At 41.1% G+C, this 23701-nt stretch overlaps 1 protein-coding gene across 2 annotated transcripts in view; it reads left to right on the top strand.

Annotated features, from left to right (window-relative positions):
• The window catches only part of cdh24b (cadherin 24, type 2b), a 146233-nt gene that overhangs the window by 78291 nt on the left and 44241 nt on the right, over positions 1 to 23701 (top strand). For both annotated transcript variants that reach the window (XM_080485657.1, XM_080485656.1), the window contains 2 exons: positions 5751 to 5870; positions 9706 to 9873. In XM_080485657.1, coding sequence (XP_080341783.1) covers positions 5751 to 5870; positions 9706 to 9873 — 288 coding nt within the window. The remainder of the gene's footprint in view (positions 1 to 5750; positions 5871 to 9705; positions 9874 to 23701) is intronic.

Raw genomic sequence — 23701 nt, 5'->3', positions numbered from 1 at the left:
TATAATGATAATATTGCTATTGTTATTATGTGAAGCTCCACTGTTGTGTAATCATGTAAATGAATGAAACAGACTATTGTATTTATTTTAACTTTTGCAGCGGTGTCTTAATTGTATTCACTAACATGCACTTTCTGGATATAAGGAACACTATAGGAAGTGTTTTCACTTAGAAAATGAATGCACAGAAACGTGCAAGCACGATATGTACATATAAAGTCCGCTGTTGCTACTTCTCTGTTCAGTTTTGAGTTGTGCATACTGTATTCTTGCCTTGGGATTCAGTTTTCTGGAAACCTGGACTCTTGTCTCAGCTCATTTGGAAACTAACATCCACTTTATAATGGGATGAGGAGCTGATGTTACTGGCCATAACCACAACCTGTCTCCGCTCCAACTGTGAATAATCTATTCTGTCTTCTCATTATGAATACACCCTGCTGCAGTCTCTTTCCAATATGGCAAGAATTAGTTGGTCACACCCACTTGTGCTCACAACCTGTTTTTTTTTTTGTTTTTTTCTCTTCCGCATAGTCTAAGGAAAACAAAGCCCCTCTGGTTGTGAAGCAGGGCAACGTGAAATGCTGTTACTCTGGCAGAAATGGTGGATTATTCAAAATGAATAGATTCAGAGAGTCGTGGTGGGCAATAAAAGCAGGTTTTCAGAGCAAATGCCTTTTAAATCCAATGTGATTGCAGCTACCTTAGCTGAGAGAAACACCAAAATGTGTAGTAAACTGGAGACTTTATGTCAAATTATTATTTCGGGTTTGGGAATATGTTTTCCTCCTAATGCAGCAACAACTGAGAACTGAGTGAATTGGCGACACTGATGTTCCTGTGATGGTGTGATACAAAAAGTGTGATACAAAAGCTTTAAATAGATACTTCATGGCCGAGACAGGTGGGATTTTGGACTCATATTGTAGTGAGATGTTGGAGTGATAATAAATATCTGGGATTGCAATTCAAAGCATGACTTCAGAGAGCCTGTGGGGGAACAGTTTGTATGTACAAAAAAGTACTCTAATCTCCATTTAAACTCTGTTTAGCCTCTTGAAAATGGGTTTCACTATTAGGAAGCACTCCTGCCTTTTAAAGCAAAGCTGAATTGCTCTCAGGAAAACTTTTGAATTTGCCAGAAAAGTGGGTATTATTTAAAATAATTCATCCCTAAACTGGTTAGTTTAGAAAGTTTAGCAAATTTGGCCGGAGGCCCTCACCATCTGCCACTTAAAGGTTTTTCCCAAACATCAAGGTCCCTCTTGCGGAGAATTGTTTAATTCAGATTAGAATAATGACCCTGCCAGCAGCCTGCCGGGCCAGGGCCCGAGGAGGGAGGGTGATGGAGACGAGCACTATTTAGTAATCCTATCAGCTTCCTTATGAGCGTCTGCTTCTCACAGCAGCTCAATCTTCAGATTGAGTTGTTCAGTCAATCATGGATTCAATATTTACTTGACTATTCAATATTTGCCAAGACGCTTTGCAGCACGCGTGACTGAGGGAGATAGCGCTGTGGCGGGGATCCTATCAGAGGCCCGTTACAAGGGACGTTTAAAAGTGTGGTTGGGATGGGGTGGATCGGGAGGTGAGTGGGTGGAGGGAGGGTAATGAGATGCTGATGCGAGGTGTGTTGGAGCTGTGCCAGATCCCCAGCTTGAAAGGTGTGTCTGCAAGTGTTTTGTGTTGGTTTCACTCGACTCGGTTTAAACATCCTGCCAGATGTGTATCAGTATTCTGGGAGAATGACTCACATTCAAAGTTTAACCTTGAGTATAAATATTAAAAACTGATATCTCATATATAGATATATATGAAAACTAGGGAACAATTCCTTTCCTTATTCCCCTTAGGACAGATGTCTTATAGCTAGAACATGGGTTCCAGCCGGGTGCGTGGCAGTGTGAATATTTGATCCTTGCGGAGTGTGACTGGCTGTATAGCACGGTTGGCAGGATGCATACCAATAGGTCTGAATCTGTTTTGCACTTGTTGCATCAACCTCAGAGTCAAACTGGGTGACGCTTAGGACTGATTCTTTTTTTCTGTTCTGTCAAAACAAAAAGAGCCTTACTGTACGTAGGATATGGTGGAAGAAATGATAGAACGTAGATTAATTAGTGCGTGTGCATGTGTGCGTGTGTGCGTGCGTGCGCGTGGCATCTTCCGAGAAAAACAAAGTGCTGTAATCAGCGCTGTAATCACTTCTTGTTTTTTTCTTGCTCGATGAAATATTGAGGGAATTACGAAAAAAACAACAACCCAATAATAAGAAAAGAACAACTGAACACTATAAAACTTTTCTCTGCTGTGTTCAATATATACTGCTGGATTTACTGCCCCTCTGCCCCTTTACTGTCTCAGATCCACACAGGCCCTCTATCGAAGAACCCCCCCCCAGGATAGTACTGTTAACAGATGTTACCATACGTAGACGATAAAACCTACTACTCTTCTCGAACCAGTTTGACACTTTAAGTAAGACACCTTTTATCTTAAGTTATAGGTTGCAACTGTCACAACCGTTACCGCTACATTTTGCACTCAAGATAATTTTTTTTTTTTAAATAATTTCAATAGGTCTCCATTAAATTTCTCCAAGAAATTTGTGGTATTTAGATAACTATATTTAAAGTTAATACTATACTATACATTACTATATACACTATTTACAGTTTTCACACCGATCCAAACACTTTCCAACCTTTGTTAGAATAAACGAACCTGAGCGGCACTGTCTCTCGATATTAACATCATTTTGGAGCAATAAGTTAGCAAAAGAGCAACACCAAATAGAGACCCACCACCTGACAATTCCTGCCCTCCACTTTGAGAATCATTGTACGTCAAAATACAATGAATGCAGTTAAACTGACAGCTTATCAGTTTTAGCAACAAATAAACAAAAAAACATATAGATATGTTTTTAACTATAGTTATGGATGAAAGTTCTAACAGCTGTGTGTGTGTGTGTGTGTGTGTGTGTGTGTGTGTGTGTGTGTGTGTGTGTGTGTGTGTGTGTGTGTGTGTGTGTGTGTGTGTGTGTGTGTGTGTGTGTGTGTGTGTGTGTGTGTGTGTGTGTGTGTGTGTGTGTGTGTGTGTGTGTGTGTGTGTGTGTGTGTGTGTTATAATCACATTGCAGTCATCAAGTTGAATATTTATGTAAATTAGCAGATGAAATAAGAAAAATAAATGTTACAGCAGTCAGTTAAACAGTAATTTATTTTTTTTTTAACAGCATCAGTGTCTGTATTTCCCACGAATCATAATCATTATAGCAATAGGCAACGTTATCAAGTTTAACGCATCCTAAATCTTGCTTGATATTATTAACAATGCTCTCTATCGCCAAAGCATTAATACATTGCTCCCTTAATACTAGTTCTGTGTTGTTATCAAAGATGCTTTCATCAAATGATTTTAAGTATGTGTGAGGTCACAGAAACATTTTCTGAATCACTGCTTTTTTCATCAATTCGTTAAAGACTAAATAATATCCAAGTTTTTTTTTGTTTCAGTCACATTGTTTTTCAGTACTGGATAGAGAAAATAGAGATCTCACACTTCACTTTTTATTCAATGGTTATTGTGCATGCATAGATACTAGATAGATGCTTTATTAATCCCGAGGGAAATTTTAAGTCTTCAGCAACAATACAATAATACCACATACAACAACAAAAGACAAAAAAAAACAAGCAGGTTAGTAATCAGATTAACGGTAACAGTAAATGCTAGTATACACTCCCATAAACATGTCACATTTGAAAATCTAGAGAGATATTAAATCTATTAAAAGTCAGGATACAGTTACTAAATGCACAATATATACATTTATACACAGTGTATACATATATGATACACAGTATTTGATATATTATGCAATTTATATAATGTACATATCATGATCACATTATCTCACTTCACACTTGTGTAGGTTTCACACTGTTTTCCGATCGATCGGCTTTCAAAGAAGTTGTAATGTCATGAACTATGGTTGGACGGCCAGAATCACTGTGAGCATTGACAAACCTTCTCCCTTCAACAGGTTAATGTGAAACCAGCCTTTTTCAGCCAGAAAAGCTTACCCTAACCCTCACCCCTCACCACTAACCCTAATCCCTCACCACTAACCTTAACTCCTCACCACTAACCTTAACTCCTCACCACTAACCCTAGCCCCTCACCACTAACCTTAACCCCTCACCACTAACCCTAACCCCTCACCACTAACCTTAACTCCTCATCACTAACCCTAACCCCTCAGCACTAACCCTAACCCCTCACCACTAACCCTAACCCCTCACCACTAACCTTAACTCCTCCTCACTAACCCTAACCCCTCACCACTAACCCTAACCCCTCACCACTAACCTTAACCCCTCAGCACTAACCTTAACCCCTCACCACTAACCTTAACCCCTCATCACTAACCCTAACCCCTCATCACTAACCCTAACCCCTCATCACTAACCCTAACCCCTCACCACTAACCCTAACCCCTCACCACTAACCCTAACTCCTCATCACTAACCCTAACCCCTCAGCACTAACCCTAACTGTGAGAAGAAAAAGAAAAAAGCATAACTGTGTAGACAAAAAGTAGCTTGTTATCAATATGTAAAAAAAAAAAAAAGGAAAATCTTCATGATTTAGTAGTGTACTAGTCTCAAAGCTCATGGAAATACTTAAAGTATAAATACTTCACTTGTACTTTCCATAGCTTATTGAAAATCTTTATACAAGACCTGAGTAATAACGACAATTATCCTTTAATATTTCTCCATCGTGAACTGACTGAAAATCCTTTTACTGCAGCGTTCTCTCTCGGTCACGCACACACATATACACTCTCTCTCTCGCTCTCTCTCTCTCTCTCGTCTCTTGTGGGAGTCTGTTGGTGAAGCCTTTTCAGACTTTACATCTACCATCTGTCGATAACCCCTCTGATTCTTAACTACCTGTAATGGATCAGTAATCAACTGATCCCCCGTCCCTTCCTGCCCTCTCACTGCGCACACACATGCCCGTGCACACTCATCTACACTCATTTCCCCCATAGTGACTCTGTCATGGCTCTGATCAGACATAATGTCCCTGCTCCCACAAATACCCTTCTCTTCCCTATCTTGTCTGACTCTGCTCCCATTGGGAAAAGTCATTTCTGCTGCACTTCAGTATAAATATAGACTTACAGAAATACACAAACACATGAAATGTGTTTGCAGCTCTTCCTCTATTCATATATTCTTATTTTTGCCAGCAATTTCAATAAAATTTCCTGCCAAGCTGACACTCCGTGAGCCGTAGAAAGAAGATTTAAGGGAGTGAGAGGGAATCCTGTTGAAGAGACAGACGGTCCGATTGAGAGAGGGAGCAAATGGGAATTGGAGACGGAGATGAAGAGAAATGAAGTGAGACAGAGAATCGGGTGGTGGGGGATGGGGGTTGGGGGGTTTGTAGAAGGTGAGCGGCTGGGGGGGGGGGGGGGGGTAAAGTATTTGTCACACTGCCGTTGAAAAGAGATTGAAAAAGAAGGAGAGGGAGAGCGGAGTGGAGGTTGTCTTGATATAAAGCTTTCTTAAAGTACTGCTGTAGTCCGTCCACTTAGCTCCAGCTCTGCCTTGTATTTCTCTTTTTTATTTCTCCCTCGCTTAATTCCTTTCTGTCTTTCTTTGTCATTTTTTCCTACCATATCACTGCTCTCTTCTTCACTTTCCTCTCCCTCCTGTCTGTCCCCCCTGCAGGCACATCTATAATCCAGGTGACAGCAACAGATGCCGATGACCCGACGTATGGGAACAGTGCCAAGCTAGTGTACACACTGGTGCAGGGCCAGCAGTACTTCTCCGTCGATCCCCAGACAGGTGAGTGTGTTATATATCTGTTTGTACGTCCGTGTCTGTGCGTTTGTGTATACACTACAATCACAACTCACATGGGTAGAGAATTGTAAAAGATGCACAGATGTCGGAAAGTAAACATACAAACACTGCAGAAAAACAAATATACTCAAGATGTTGAAGAGCAAACAAGAGAATTCGGTCCCCCAGGCACGCACGCACGCACGCACGCACGCACGCACGCACGCACGCACGCACGCACGCACGCACGCACACACACACACACACACACACAGATCGATGGGCTCCAGATGCACACAAGCACACAGATATATTAGAATATGAGCGTGCCAACAGTTAGAGTTCAAACATCGGAGAATGTCTGGAGCGGCATGCACAAATAAAGAGACACGTCTCTCGCTTTCACACTTTTACTCACAATGCACACACACACACGCACGCAGGCACATACCCCTCCTCCGTGCATCCCCTGTTCTCTTGTCACACTTCGTCATCCATCTTTCCTACTTCACTTTTCCCTCCTGTGCTCCCTCAAAGTCACACACACACACACACACACACACACACACACACACACACACACACACACACACACACACACACACACACACACACACACACACACACACACACACACACACACACACACACACACACACACACACACACACACGTCTCCCCCATGAACGCCCGCCTGTCTGGTTCACCCCAGTGTGAGTTGGCAGAAATGTATTCATGCTGCCAGGGTTTGCGTGTGCTGAACAAAGCACAGCATCAGCCTATTAATATTATTTCAGGATGAAGCACCAGCAACAAGACATGTTTAAAGACAGACGTCAGCAAAGGTTTGCGAACTACAATGCAGGACCAAATACAGAAAACTCTACCTGTCTGCCGCGTGCACCCTTGCTATAACTTTTTGTCACGCTTGTCACCTGAGGGCAGAAAGTTTTGTTATTGAGCGAGAGGTGAGGGTGGAGGGCTCTTGATTTATTTATTAATTTTACTTTATGATGATTACTTTTTTAGCACCATACCTTGGAGGGGAATCTGTTGCCTCAGAAACAGTTTGAGCTGTCTGAAGCCTCAGATGCTGTTATGATTGACAGGGCGCATAGAGACACTTTATAGCTGGTTCACGATGAGGCGTCTGAAGTGTTGTTGGTTTTATTTTTATTTTGTGTTTGTGTGTGCAGAAGTGGGAGCATGCTTGTATACCCGTTCGTTTTGCCCACATGGGTCACAGGTGGCCTGACACTGGCAGTTCGCTCATTGCATGTCAATGTTTGGTAATTGATTGCCTTGACATGTGAGGACCTCTGCAATAACCAAAGAGAGTTGCCGGCGCTTTTTGAAATGCTAATTGGCGAATATAAGCCTAATTCCGCGCAGTGTGTATTAGCCGTGACACTGTGCTATTAGACAAGCTTTAGTATTCTGAACATGTCGTCTCTCTTCTCCCCTCTTCACTCTGCTCTCTATCTCCCTTTTTCAATCACCCTGTTTCTCGTTGGCTTCATCACCAAAGGTTTTATTCAAAATGTGCACTCTGAGGCGAGTGCATTTGCTCATATATTCAGTTTGTTTGTTTATAAATTCTGCTCAGAAACCAGGCATATTTCTGCTTGTTCGTTTGCATTCAAAACAGCCTGCATAGAATGTGATTCACCTTGGGCTGCCAAGTCACCCAGGCTGGTGTTTTTGGCCGATGTTGGGCGAAATCAGCCAGCACTCCATGTGCAACATGCAATCATATGTAGCAGAATGAGGTCATTTACACGGAGGAGGTGATCGATGTTGAATGTGTGTAAGTGGCTCGTCTTGGGTGTGCTGTTAAAGAGCGTGAGACACAGATCGAGATTTTACGCTCTGTCATCATGTCTAGCTGCCACAGTGTGGTGATTTATCTTTTCCATACGAGCTTCTTCACATATCTGTGGTTATGCATTGGGTGCGCGTGTGTGCTTGTGCGCCCCTTCAACGGGACATTAAGTTATATATTGTCGCTGTCAAATGGAAACTGAGTGTTTCCAGAAATGTCAGAAAAGCTGTCAAATTGTCAGGGAAAGCAGCCGTGTCTCCAGCCGAGTGACAGTGCATTTCGATTTCGCCCAATAGGTTTCCAAAAGGGCTCCTAAAATGCCAAAGAGCTCTGGGACAAACTTTATCTGTCAATTAGACGAAAAGCAGCTTAATTAACGGAACTTGAATGTTGAGTTTTCAACAGAGAAACTGCTTGTTATACTTGATAATCAGAGTGCCAACAACACGGGTGAAGCTTACAGTGGAGGGTAATGTCAACATAAGTTCACATTTAAAAAAAACAATGGCAATTGTGTTTTTATAGTGAATATGAATAGAGGAGTCAGAAATTATTACAGCCTTAAGTCCAATACTAAAATCGTGTGTAAATTACGATTTAAATAAGGACGCATTAACATAGTAAAGTCATAAACTCAGATTTCATTTATCGTACAATATAGTGAATCGCTCTCATCTTTTTTCAATTAAATGACATTACATCTCAAAAATGACATAATTGCATCCGGTTGTCATGGAAATTGTATACATGATCTCATATTTATGGAGTAATAGATTTACAGTTAGAACATCTTTTGGAAAGCTTGGAAAAGTTTTTAACTTTTAATCAATTTGCAAACATTTCTTATAAAACGTTTCACATTGTCATGGTGTGTAGAATATTGAGAAAAATTATAACTTTAATCCATTTAATAAGGCTGTAACATACCAAAATGTGGAACATCAAAAGTAAGTTCTTAAAAAGACATTGTGTATTATAAAATTGGATATTTGAAATTGTAATTACTTCTGCCCCCGTCTTGCCGCATTAAATAACGTGCAAACAAGAGGTTACTATGTGTACTAATATAATGTCACTTTTGTATATTTTCTATGAAAATAAGATTATCCATGATTCATTAGATATTTGCAATTACATCTAAATTCCTCTGGCTTTCTGATACATTGACATACTGCTTTTAAGTCCAAAGGACTAACAAAATGGTAAAGTGCTTTTTAGCATGTGACCAAAAACTTATTAAATAACAACTTTTCAGAGCTGATGGCTGCAGGCTAACTGAAAATAAAGACGCCCCACGACCTTTTATTAATGACTTACTAACTTGTGTAACTGCATTTGTGATGAAGTCCTTTATGAAGGGTTGCGACCTTTGCAGCACATAATGGGCATTTAGATATGCTATTATGAATGTTAATAAGTCTTTAATCAAAGGTCACGGTGTCAATTAGGATGTTTTTATATTTAAATATTGGATACTTAGTTCAGCTCAGTGGCGTTGGTTGTTTGGACTCCTTTGTTTTTAAAGACCTATTATAATACAATAATCCATCAAGTGCAAAATGTAACATGTGTTGTTAATTTAATGACATGCTACTGATTATCAGAACCAAACAGATGATTGGTAACCAATCCATTCATTATTCACAGCTTGTAAACTCTTAATTTTTGGTGCTGCATACAGATGTCTGATAAAGAGGCTCGGTATCATGATACAAAAGATGGGATGATACTCTTGTGCTTTTACAGGATTCTTGGTTGTTAGATTGTGAATAGAGCTGGATGGGATCCCAGCGCGCAGAAAGCTTTTGTTCCAAAACAGATTGTGTGCCAGAAAGTGCATTTTGGGAAGCCAAAGAATTTAGTGCTTGTTAATGATACAGCCATAAATATTGATCACAAAACCATTTTTCAGAATCACACAGATATTTCATGGTCATTCAATGTTCTTTTTAGTTGAAACTCTGCTTCCAGTAAGTGCCGGTGGCCACTCTGATGTCTCTGTGTTTTTGTCTTCAGGTATTCTACGCACAGCTGTGCCCGACATGGACAGGGAGACCCAGGACCAGTACCTGGTGCTGCTTCAGGCCAAAGACATGGGGGGACACTTGGGGGGATTGTCTGGGACCACCACCGTCACAGTCAGGCTGAGTGATGTCAATGACAACCCACCACGCTTCACCCAGAGTAAGTGACTCAGCAGCTCATGCTGACACCCAAAGGGAGAGCATGTCCATCAGGGAAAGAGGGCCAGCAGAAGAACAGGAGCACAAACCAAATGCTTCATGAACACGTGTTCATCCTGCACGTTTATTGTGCATGTGTTGGAGCTGCCAGGTTGGAGGGGCATCATTCAAACGTATCATCAAGTAAGCTGTCAGTCACTGCATCGTTGCAGAAATGACTTTTAAGTACTTTGTTTCGCTTGCACTCACTTTCTAGTTCTCATTATGCAGGTCAGCTACGAAAAAACAAACTGGGTAAACACTGTGTTTGTTTGGCACCAAGAGGCTGAGGCGCTCTTAGACCTTCTTGACCTGCAGGTCCTGTCAGGATTTCTACAGCAGCAGACACTCCTGCGGGGCCGCAAAGTACTTCATCAAACATTCAGTCATGGATTTAACTTGCCTCGGTAATGATAGATCAGCCACTATTTCTAACTGCAGACATTCTGTCAGATTATATCATATAATCTGACAGGGCTGTGATGTGGACCGACCTAATTGCCTTTCTAATAGCTTTTTGATAACATTTAGCATAATTTCCCTGTTTTTGATCATAAAGGTCTTTTAGTGCAGAGGGAAAACGGAAAATGTTAACCCCTCTTCGGCTTTTCAATTCTATTGGTGATGAGTTAAATAAATTAGACCTTGCACTTGTGGTCCAGTGTGTAGCATTGTATTATTAATTAAAAAAAACAACATTTGATTTGTAGCGCTTCTTTATTGGTTGTATATCGCATGTGAATTTTCTAGTTATTTGTGTCTTTGTTGGACATTATTATGTTGCACTACTTCACTTCTATGTCTACTCTGTTGTTGAGTAGACTGATGTGCGTTTGTGGCCAATGTTTTTGTATTGCTGTAATAGAGAAAAAAAACTCAACAGAAACTGACAGTTGTGTCCAGTATTACTTCCAGAAGGACCAACCAATTTGTCATGTGACCTTGATGGTCAGCGTTCTCGTCATCCTTTACTTAACGCTGTCCTTTGTGCCATTTCTCGTCAAAGCAAGCGCCATCTCCTCCAATTAAATCGTGAACTTTCTTCCAATTAAAGAGGAAAGAGCTGAGATTGTAATATAGCTTTCAGAGAATTCCCCTCCATTTGGCTCTTTAGAAGCTGAAAAGAAACATAACGTACAATTTAAATCACAGTGTCGTTGGAACCGGTGTAGAAATGGGTAAATTAGGTAAAGTGATAATTCTGTAAAAGCCAAATGACATGGATATGATGAAAATATCCCATTGCGTTTTCTGAGCTGTAGTACGAACCGCTATACAACAGTGTGGTCTCGCTTGAAAATATTTTGGAAATTTGAAGTTGTGAAATTTTTAGATTACTACAAATAAAATTAGTTAGATGAAGTGAGTCATATACGCAGTGTAATGGGATCACTGCTGAGGCAGAGGACTGGGATGATTTAGTTTCATTTTGGCAGACAGTACTGTACAGGTTACCATAACTATTTTGCTACTGTGGGATTTTCAAGTACGCCACCTGCTGAGACAAATGTCCATGTTTATTTCAAAGAGTGTATTTAAAAGCTTATTTGCTGAGTGATTTCAGACACAACTGGGTTTTTTTGGGTTTTTTTTTTATCAATTGTGGATTAATATAAATCAGTTATCCATCCAGCTGGCTGTTACGGCGACATCCTCTTCAAATTACACACCCACGGGCCTACATTGCTTTTTCAATTATGTCACTGTGCAACATGAAGTTCAAGAGCAAGGTTTTTGAAAAAAAAAACTTTCGTTCTCGGAGACAGTTCAGCTGAATTATAAGTTTGGTTGAATTTGATTTGTTCAGACTACACGCGTGTCATCCTGCACTGAATGATAGATGACGACTGCTTTTGGAAACGCCGACTTGCTTGTAAAATGATGTCATTCAAGCACGATTAATCGAAGAAAACCATTTTTGCATCGGTGCTGATGGGCCTCATGGGAATAATAGTAACATAGCACTGCCAGGCCACATATTCTCATACTGTGTGTGAATATTATACTTTGAATACATTACTGATACATTGTTGCACTCCGACCCAGCCAATGTGTTCCCCATTAGGTTGGTAGAACATTATGTTTCCTTCAAAACATTTTGTAACATGGTGTAATTTCGAGGTGACATGACTGTCAGATTAACTGCGGGCACCGCAAACTTCCCCCCACATTGCTTGTCAAGACTAATAGTTGTGTAAGTTATAATTAAAATGTTTCAAAAATTACACTCCTTTTTAAAAAGAAATACTCTGGCATCGCGTGACTAATTCAGTTCTATCTACTTGTACCAGTAATATAGGAAAACAGTCATATAAATTTTGCATGCTGCATTTGCAACTGAGCTGAACTGTGACGCAGGGCAAGTAAACATTACCATAGCGGAGTGCAAGAAAATCACTTTGAGGAATTGGATGAGTTTACAATGAAGGGTTCTTGTCCAACAGAGCACTGGCTTTAATGCCAAAATTGAACTAATGAAGTCCTGGTCGAGTTGAACCCCAATCAAAGTTAGTGTTTGGGACTGAGCTGCACTCAGGACTGGAGGGCTTCTTGGACGAAAGCTGGACTCATTCTCATCTGTCTGTATGATGAGGCGCCTCATGGTACCAGTGGCTGCTTTGAAGCCTCGCTCGTCTATCAGAACCTCCCGGCTGTTGCCTGTTTGGGTTCTGCTGACGCCTCTCCGCACGTGTGCTTTATTCACAGCCTTAAAATGAGTCTATTTGTGTAAATAAACAGTACGTGTGTTAGCAGCCTGCGTGCTCTCACGTTTCTGTTTGTATACATCTGTGTGTGTCCCTGATTCTCTGCTTGCCTTTATTCCTTCTTCTGTGTTTTCTCTCTCTCGCTCTCTCTCTCTATCACACACACACACACACAAACACACACTCTGGCTTGTGCTTGCACGAACACCATCAAAGCTGGCCGTCCCGCTGCTCTACTCAATTACACACCCTGGCTTTTAAAAAGACACCCTCAAATCCGGCCCCCACGTCTCCCAAGGTCAGCGCTGCTTATTCCTTGTGGCATTTAGCAGAAAGAGGGGATTACATTGGAGCGTACGAACCAGGTATTGGCTGTACATTATAGCCTTAACAAGAAGAAAAAGCAGGTCTCTTCTTTGTGGGCTTGTCTTTTCACTGCACCCGAGAATTTCTTCTTCTCCTAAACATGATTTCAGGAAATAAGTGGGTTTGTTGTGTGTGCGGTTTTGAATGCTGTCAGGGGATTTCGTATGCCCTAAGGAGGTAGTATTGCAGAGAGAAAGTAGGCTGTCGTACAGAGAGTTGTTGTTTTTTGGTTAAGTGAGAAAAAGTAGATTTTTATTTATTTTTTTAGACGTTTTATTGGCAAACATACTGCTCTAACCACACTTTCCTTTGGGTCTCATTATCAAATGGCATACACTATGCTCCAAACAAATTTGGACAGCAACATTTGTTGGATATTTCAGTGATGCATTCCTGGGCGCATGAAAACCTTTCATTATATTCTCATCCATGTCAAAAGAACTTTTAAAGGATAGCTGTGCGTTTTGAGCACGTGCGGTGGCATAAACTTCAATGTACGATCAATACAATCATCATTTCAATTATCTTGCTCAAGATGATTCAGGAATATTCAAAGTCTTTAGCCCATAAATATCTCAGCATATGTGAGATTTTCCTGCCGCGTCAGCATTAATGCTCACAGGAGCGTGTGCTCCTCAGCGGGCTTGTTTTTTGATGGCAGCACGTCAAATTCAAAGCTCATAAACCTTTGCTCCAACCCATGCCCCAAAATCTGGAGCTAACAAGCTTGACGGATGTAAAAAATATTGTGCTGAAGGGAAGTTTCTGTTGCCATCTCATTTCACATCAACTCAACGCCTGATTAAGCTGTTAATTATGGTAGTGCTGTGTGGAATACATGGATGACTAATTGTGTGAGGGTAAACAACGGCGTTGGGTATCAAATCACTCCTCAAATGATCAACTTTCTGTTACAAAGCTTCAGGACAGTCAGCGCGGAGAGATTTTCTGCACCTCTGGTAATCCACAGGGAAATTAAGATGATAGGACTTCCACAGCGTCACATAGCTTTTGTAGTGGGGCCATAGTGCTGCTGTCGGGCTGACTTAATATATCATACACTTGTTTTCATGTACTTCTTTCATTGGACATGTTTTTTTCCCCCCCCTGTGTTTACTATAGCTGAATAATTTATGGCTGTGTGTACTCCTCAGCTGAATCCTCCCCGGGATAAATTGAAATAGAGACGGAAAGAGTACCTATAAATAAGATGACCACTTTAATGCAAAGAACAACCTTTTTTTTTAAAAAAATTAATTTGAACCACTCAGGAAAGTAGGGTATGTAAAGGTGCTACATGCAAGGAATGTTAATCTGCTCAGAATACTGACATTAGTGAAAAATAAGTGTATCCATATTTTCTATTTCTGTAAAATCTTTTTCTTGCATTTCATATTCTTCCACACATATTTCTTTGCTATTTATACATTAAACCTTCATAGGGCATCAATCCAATCCAATCCAACTTTATTTGTATAGCACATTTTAAAACAACAGCCAAGGTTGACCAAAGTGCTTCACAGTTAAAAGTAATTATAAAACAATCAGTGAAAAAAAAACCCAAAACAAACATCAATATGTGTAACACAAAGGTTCTAACCCTAAAACGTTGTTGAGGTATGTGTTTTTAATACTTCATTAATTTAAAATAATTCTAAACCTGATCAAAAAAAAGATTGCCAATACATTAGGCATTATCACTGTCGTAGAGTACATTGTGTTAGTTACAATAGAGTACACTTGAATATGACTTATTCTGTGTTAAAAAGACCTACTGTCACTTGCAGTTTTATTCTGTATTCCGTCAATACATTCACAGTTGTCCACGTTTCTAAAATCCATTAACTATGTGGTTTAAGTATCATACAGTCATACAAAAAAAATAAAAAAATCAGTAACCGATTATCAGCACAAAGTTATTTTCCAAAGTATTTCTTTCCGTTCATCATAGGTAATTTAGAAGAAAACAAGGAATTCACTGGCTTTTCTCCCCTTGTTAATTGCAAGGTGAAAATCACACAAGTCAAGATACAACCAAAATAGCAAAGAATATGGCATGAATGAAATCATAACAGCTTCTAATCCGACATTTCAACAGTACCAATGTCCGTGACAACTGAACTCCATGATGGAAAAAAGAAATGTAATTTAGTTGAAAGATACATTGACATCTTGAAGTTGGACCTTGAGCCTGAGAGACGTTTTGACAAACTGCTTGTGTAACTTAAGATGCTTATAAATTACATTTCAAGGCTTGACACAACTTTTTACTCCCGCAGTTTGCTCACATACAATATAGAGAACTTCCCAGAGGCTTGGTACACTTGTGTTAATGAAATGCATTCAGCAGAGACCTTGGGCTGTTCATAAAGCTTAAGTACTCTTTGCACATTGCTTTAGTTTGTTCTCATCATGCCTGCTAATTTAAAAGTCTGAGATCATGATAAGATATGCAGTTGTAGTTCTCATTGATCCTCACTGTTGTAATTATGTTGTTTCATAAAATATTATTTCATGCTTGAGAAATGCTGAAGCTACTGAATAGATGGATATCTCAAAGTCTGATTACAAAGCTCTGGACTCACACAGGACTGTTGCGTTTTCACACCCAGTTCTTTACAAGGTTGGAAAAGAACAACTAGAAATACTCAATCTTCTATTGTACAAGACTTTTACTTTAATCTCAGTGCTCTAAATGAATGATTCACAACCACATTCTTTATCTGAAATATCAGATAGTAAAATGTCACTCTTTGCATGATACTTCTTGGTGAAATGTCAACATTTGATGTGTGAGCTACTCGAGTCGTCGAGATCTGTCCCCATCTCTACCTCCTCAAATGAATCTGGATGCTGTCAAAGGGCACTGCTCTGATTTACAACCTCATGACGGTTTGTGAAGCATTTTCTACTCACTGGGTTCCCAGATCTGTCCGGAGACCCATAACTTGTGCTTGCTGAAAACTTCTCGGGCTCCTCGGCTCTGCCTCCAAAAGCTGTTTGAGTAGCAACTACTCTACTCAGTGACAAGCGCGCAGACAGAGACGCAGGTGCTGCTTCCCCCTTTTTATGTGGTTTCCAAACAACCTTGGCTTGCCAGCGGTGCCACATAAAAACGTTGAGGGAGCCATCACTCTCCCAGCGGTTTGATGGATGGAGAGATAGATGGGCTGACAGATGACTACATAGGTAGCGCCGATAAGATCTGTGTCATTTTATGCGCCAGGGAGATGAGACAGAGAGTAGAGGAGCGATAGAGGGAGTAGTTCAGAGAGGGCTTCATCATAAATATAACTAATTCATTTCCCTAGAGAGAGAGGCTGTAACAGAGAGTGTGAATGGGAGGAGACTGAAAGAGGAGGTGTGTGCGAGTGGATGCACATCTTTGGGTGTGTGCACTTATTTTTTTTGCTTCGAGAAGAGAGCAGGAGAAAGATAGAGTGGCTAAGGAAGGTGGAGTGAGACAAAAGGAAGAAGCAAAGGAGTGGGTGAGAAATGACTCAGAGAACACAGAGGAAACCACCGAGAGACTGAGGAGACAAGGAGACAAATGTTCAAGGAAAAGGGAGCGGGGGAGTGAATAGAATGGAGGTAATCGGCAGGGATAAAAGGGTATTATGTCCTTTAGTGAGAATGAGACACATAAGAAAAACGGCAAAGAGGCATAGAGACAACAAAGAGGAACGAGTGGGTGAGCTAAAAGTGTACTCACAGATTGCCATAATGGCTTAACCTTGTGTGCTCGTACTTTATCTGTGGGCCAACCTTCTTTGGCATTTGTTGAAATCTGTCTTAATGTTTTTGGCCTTTGATACCTGCGCTCATATTTGGCTGTATACACACACACACACACACACACACACACACACACACACACACACACACACACACACACACACACACACACACACACACACACACACACACACACACACACACACACACACACACACACACACACACACACACACACACACACACACACACACACACACCCACCCGGTCCCCTCATGTCCCTTATCACACCCTCTCCCATCTGTTCTGTTTTTAAAACACCCTCAGCACACAATCATTTTTAGTCATTGTGGCAGAAAGTGTCTGTGCTGAGAAATCCCCCTTGTCAAAGCACTTACTTTCGCAGTCCCACCATAAACTGCTGTAGCCATCATTAATGATGGCGTGTGTCCCCTATCCGTGACTGTGTTTAATATTGGTCATCAAAGCTTCTTCAAATAAAGTCCTTAAATTATGAATAATGGCTTATGCAATATTGATGCATAAAAGAACGTTGGTAGACCACGAGGGAGGTAGAATAAGTTGCCTTTTTGTTGCCTTTATATAACAATGACAATCGACAGCCACCACAGCTGGCATCAGCCTGCATCATTTTCTATTATGCCCTCTTTAGCAGTCCAATCACATTCAGTACAATCTAATGCATATCGAAAATAGCTTGTGTCCTCTTCAATAGGCCATCGATAATGAATTTAGTTAAATGCCATGACTAATGCGCATTTGTGGACTAGTAATGGGCTCATCGTAGTTAAGGGACATGCGTGTAGGCCAATCCGGTCCAACTCGGCCGCCCACGTCCTGTCGCCCTGTCCAATGATCGCCACCCACTCACTGACGTCTCCTATTGTTTGGACTGGCACGATAAAGACGTGCAGCCAGCACTCTTTAGAATGCATGAAAGCAAGTCCTGGGGGCAAGTTCACCAAAGCGTGAAGGAGGGAGGAGGGAAACGACAAGATGGAGGGATGGAGACGGGGGAAAGAAGGGAGAGGAGTAAAGCTAATGGCTTTATGGTGACAGTGATAATCGGGCTAACTAAAAATCACTTTGTCTCATGCAGAGCTGAAGGGATGCTGGGAAATGAAATGAAGCAGGTTTTCAGGGTTTTGTGCCGAAGGAAAGATGCAGACAAATGTGTGCATCTGTTTATGCCTGCATACATAAACCTGTACTCTTATTAAAAGACGAATTTAATGCTGTTGTGTGTTTTATTGATAGCTGATTATGAATGTCTCAAGACCTCTTTAGAAAATTTACCTGGACATTTACACTTCGAGCAAAATGCTCAAAACTCTCTCTGTGCAGCCTCCACAGGATAGTGAGACAGAGCTGAAGCATGAAAAGCCTTTTCTGAAATGGTTCCCTCATATCACAACGCACAATTAGGCCTGCCATTGCAGTGCCCCGGAGTCAATGGTGGCACAGTACAGAGCTCTGCTTGGATAGATTCCTCGAGGCTTTCACCCTGCGTGGGTAAGAATGCGGCGGCAGCCCACTAACTGCATTGCGTGTGTGTGTGTGTGTGTGAGTTGTGTGTCCGATAGTTGTGCAAGTGTTAAAGTAGCAGGGTCAGTGAGCCTCGTGGGTAGTGGCGTTTTGTTCTCTTCCCTCTCTTGCACTCTTTTGTTCTTCTTCACTTATACGTACATGCATAACAAATGGGGCTGTACGCTGACATTATAGCCACATCGAATTGGCAGCTCTTAGGAGGAATCCATGAGCAGAGCTTCCCTTGATGAGCTTTTCTGCCACAAGCCTTTGCAGCCAAAAGAGCCTGTGAGAAGAGATTCAACGTGCCGTAATCGCCCTACAAAACACAAGGTTTCCAGAAGACCTACACGCAGGCAATCCAGTCTCACGGGAGTCTGAGAGGATCTTAAATTCTCCTCACTCAGAGAATTTTGGAGACTCGCACCTTTTCCTGGAGTCATGATGGGGAAAAGTGGGGGAATTTCAAACTTCATTAAACTATTTGCACCCATTTTCATCCCTGTTTCTTTTTGGTGTCTCAGCCCCAGCTTCTGTAGAAATTGGGTGAATCTATCACACGTTTACCTGCATAGCCCAGACCTTTTGCTCGCAGAGAACACACATAAAACCAAGGGAGACAGGGCGCAAAGAGACTGTCTTGACAATTTTTTATTTTTTTGCATTACTTTTTCATCTGACCTGGCAGTGTGCCCCCTCACGCAGAATAATAGGAGCTAAAGCCATTCTCTTTTTGCCGAGCCATCAGTGAGCCATGGAGAGCCGAAGAAGAGGAAGTGATTTCCATGTTAATGGGAATCCTCCCAGCAGCGTCTGTGCTTTTCTCTTCTTTGCTTTCCTTCTATCGCCGCCTCCTTGCGTCCTGTCTGTTCCGTGCTTACCTACCTTTACCTGCTGTCGTCCCCGAGCACTCAATCCTCCTGCTGTTGTCTTGCAACGTTACCTTTCACCTCTCAGCCTCTGTTTACTTCTCCTTTCCTCCTTTCCTCTCTAGTGCTCTCTTTCTCTCTGTCGAGCTTGATGAATGGAGTCACTGGGCTGTGAGAGGCACATCCCCAACAGGGTGTGGCATGCCATCGCCAGATGCCTCAGAGTAGGTGTTTTGGGGTGTTTTTTTTGAAATATTTATTTCTTGAACCTGCCTCTCGTAGTATACCCATGCAGATCCTCCCAGAAATTCAAGCCCATCTAAATGGATCTTGGGGGAAAAAAACAAAAAAAACCAATAACATTTTGACAGACAAGAGCACTCTGAGAGTCCCCTATCTCACACTACTAAGAAACTACACTGATGTCCACTTGGCTGAACATGTATAATTCCCACCTTACTCTCGAAGGATTCCTGAGCAGCCAGCTGAACATGGCCCCCCTGAGGTCTTTGCCATCCTCTTCTGCCCTCACTGCATTCTTGACCCGGCTCTCCCTGCGCTGCTCAAAACACAGCTGGAAGTGGGCCAGCATGTCATCTTGCCCAAGATATGCTAAGTAGCTCCATCCACTATACGGTCTCTGTCAGAAAAACAGCGGTGGGTAAACTACTCTGCCGCAGGGGTGCAAAACGAATCTCTTCAGCCCTGTACTCTCATCCCTTATACATAAAGGCAACCAAGGCCAAACTGAGTCCCCCCCCCTGACACTTTACGGAATTCTTATAAATCATAAATATACCTCACCATATTGGGTAAACAGATGATCATTCTCTCAATAGAAAGTAAACTTTAGTGGCTGCAGGAAGACAGACGTGACGCCAAGCTGGACCCTACAGGGCCTTGCGGGAATCTGTAGCTTCCAGCTGTTTAAATGGGTTAGAGACAGAAAGGGGCTGCTTGTTTGATGTGGATGAGCAAAACTTTCATGATTTTCAATAAAAAGTGCACAAGGAAAGAAAAGCAGGAAAAAGACACCAGGCCTCTGTCCTGAATATAACCTCAGATAGTTGCTTCAAGGAGTGAACAGACCTTTTACTACAACCCCAAACTTTTCATTGGTATCCTGACTTGAAAAGAGAAAGGAAACTTCCACACCCAATGAAAATATCACTCTATATTTTTTTTCTGTAAGTAGTGTTTTCCTTCTTGCTAATATTGTCAAAGCTGTGCACCTGCACAGTCATTGTTTTTGCACAACTGTACAGACGCTCCCGCGTGGTTTAGCACATTGTAACTGCTGCACTTGCAATTATGGGTTCAATTCTCATCAGGCTCATTTTGCCACAGTGCGTGAATGCAGAGTAAACTGCTTTGCATAAAAAACATCCTAAACAGGAGAGAGTGGAAGGCGAGTTTCTCGGAGTAATCACATTATTCGCTTTACAAAACAAAAATATATACTCATAATAATAAATATGTTCATTGCACAATTACTCAAAATTTGCTACAATTATCAGCACTTATTTTCTAAGGTGCTCGGTGGTGTTTAGTGGACTAAAAACAACAGTTCCTCTTCTGACAAGCAATTATTCTCTCTCTTCTCTTCTCTTCTCTTCTCTTCTCTTCTCTTCTCTTCTCTTCTCTTCTCTTTGTTGCCACTACTAACCAAAGCCTTCTCATGCTGTTTGTCTTATATTCCACCACATCATTAAAAATACCAGATATTTACCTGTGTGATAGAAAGGCATTATCCCCACATGTAAACACATTCCTCCAGAGGAGTTGCTCATAGCTGCATCGAATTTTGTGGTGGAACTGATCCAGGTTGTCCCGCAAGTGCTTTATTGGGTTCATGTACAAAAAATATTAAAAATAATAAAAGTGCAGACCAAGACTTTGCGACGGTGCCATGTTGCTTCCAGAAGCTGACACAGATCTGTACAATGTGCAGGCGAGCATTTTCATGCAGCAACAGCAGCTCCAACGTGACGGTGCAAAGTCTCCTGATGACGTGTTCACACCAGGCTTGATCCAGTCACGCCATGATAAAAGGCGACATTTTGAATCATTTCTCAGTCCTTCAGAAGGCTGAATAAACAACCCTTTTGTTATTAAGCATCTTTTCCCCCACTTATTCCTTTTATCAAGGGAAGTCAGAGGTTTGACGTTTTTTTGTGTGAACACACATATTTATCTTAATGTACGGCAATATGTTCTCTCTTGGCTGTGCTTTTGCACTACCTCAGGCAACACATTAATATTTACAATCTATCAATAGTTGGATAATTAAAATCCTTCTATACATATCCATTCATTCAACCATTTTCTATACCAGTTTCTCCTACTGAGGATCCTCGGGGGCTAGAACCGATCCCAGCCGACTATAAGTAAAGGCAGGGCAAACATTGAGAGACACATTCCCTCCTTTAGGCAATTTTAGAGTCCCCAATTAACCTCCAATGTACGTTTTTGGTCTGTGAGAAAAAAACAGAGTAAAACCATGCATGCACAGGGAAATCATTTAAACTGTGCACTCAATGAACATTAGGACGATGATGTTTTTTCAGTTCTGGGCTACTCTATAAACATTGTGCTGACTGAATAGAGGACACTCTCTGTGTGGATATGAATAGCTCTAATTTAACAAACATCGTTATTTTAAGGTGATAATGAAATCTCATACAAATAGTACATTCCTTTTATGTTAATAAAGCCCCTAACTCCTACACACTGCATCTCTAAAAGATTTTAGGAGCTACATGGTGATGGTGTCAGGGCAGAAATATGCCCACACATTCAGCGAGAGAAGATATTTTATGACAATGAGATTATAAAGATATTCCATTTTGCTCTGTATGAAAAAGTAGAGCTGCTCGAGCGCCCGAAAAATGCAGACCTTGCAACTTCACGGCCACTGGTAAAACGCGCCTGGGCCACGACTATATGGCTCTATCAGAGCCAAGAGTTTCATTGAAAGAGAGTCTTTGATTGCTTGTACGGCACCTCGGATAATACTTGTATGATTTTCACTGCTACTCAGCCTGGAGTTATTGAAAAGAAAAAAAAAGAAAAAAGAAAAAAACAAGCTGCAAATAATGGGTTTGTTCAGTCATTAATTCAAGCATGATGTTCATGTTAGAATATATTTCTCGAGCTACTGTGACATTACAAAAATAATTTACAAGTGCACAAGCGAGGATCACTGAGCACGCCGAGTTTTCCACAATGAAAGCCAGAATTGTCTACTGTTGATATTGCCAAGCAGTGAAAAGTCATTTAGCTTAGTCACATCACCAGTTTTAATTGAAGGTGTAACAGATGTGAGTATGATTGTGAATAGTTATCTTGTTATTGTTTTCCATGCTCATCATTTACTGGAGGTTAGTATTCAACACAATAATTTCAATTACTCAGATTATGCACATTCACATAAAATATAACTGTTTTCCATTCGTAGTAGTTTTCTCGGTTGATTTTGAAACTGCGACTGTTTGGGAAAAATATGCGTTTTCCTGTTTTTGCCTGGTTTGTCATAAACACGAACCAACTGTTCCACCGGCTCGAAGTCGGCACAAAACAGTTGGTAAATAAATGTGATGTGTCTCAGTTTCGTCTCGGTGAGAATCAAAGAAGCAATATTCAGGTGCTTGATGAGTTCTGTGGTGTCCTTCCCCGACAAAACCAGCGGTATGTGATGCACACAGCCACAGTAAATCACGACGCACAAACAAGTGTAAACAATATTCAGTTACGGTATTGTTGAAATCTTTTTAAAGCCTTTTGTCTTCTTTTTGGAACTTGCAAATTGATGTTTCCCGTCCCTCTAGAGAAAGCATTTTTCATCTCGGCAAATCCATGTCCAGTCCGCAGCCTGCCTTCAGGCTTGGACAACACCTTGTGTTAATTAAAGTCGACCTCTGGATCTGCCCGCACCTACTGAAGTAGGGTGGAAAAAATCAAGTGTTCCAGTCTTTAAACCCTTTGATTAATTTCATCTGGCTCTAATGCTTGGTTGTAGTTGCAGAAAGTAATAATGATTGCACTGATAACCTAAACAATTAGGTAATAGGCAATAATTTCCAATAATTGTTATTCCCTAATTAAGTTTTACATCTTCAGAGCTCAAATAAGAGATGGAGGAAATGAAATGAAAAGAGAAACTAATTAAAATGGAGGTGGCTAATACCAGCATGCTTTTTATCCTTTTATTTTCTCCATCTCTCTGTTTCTCTTGCTCTGTCTTAATATTTCATCTAAAGTTCAGTGCTTTCTGCTTCAATAGACAGTAAAATCACTGCTGGAAACGTTGCTCTCAGTCACATCTCTCCATTTTTTTTCTCCTTTCTCTGGCTTTCTCTTTCTCACTCTCCATCTCTTTCTCCTTCTCACTCACAGCTCTTCTTCATTCACTTCAGTGCCATGTCAGATTTCTTCACACTTCTTTTCTTTCCCTCCAGCTTTTTCTTCGTCTGTTTCTCTCATTGCTCACGATATCTTGCAGGTGGAGGCGAATGTCAGCAGCAAGTCTAACTGGTTTGAACCGGTCGCAAACTCTACTTCTTCTTCT

The sequence above is a fragment of the Lipophrys pholis genome, assembly GCF_963383615.2.
Source record: "Lipophrys pholis genome assembly, chromosome: 1".
NCBI classification, from domain to species: Eukaryota; Metazoa; Chordata; class Actinopteri; order Blenniiformes; family Blenniidae; genus Lipophrys; species Lipophrys pholis.
This window is presented reverse-complemented; position numbering and strand designations above follow the sequence as displayed.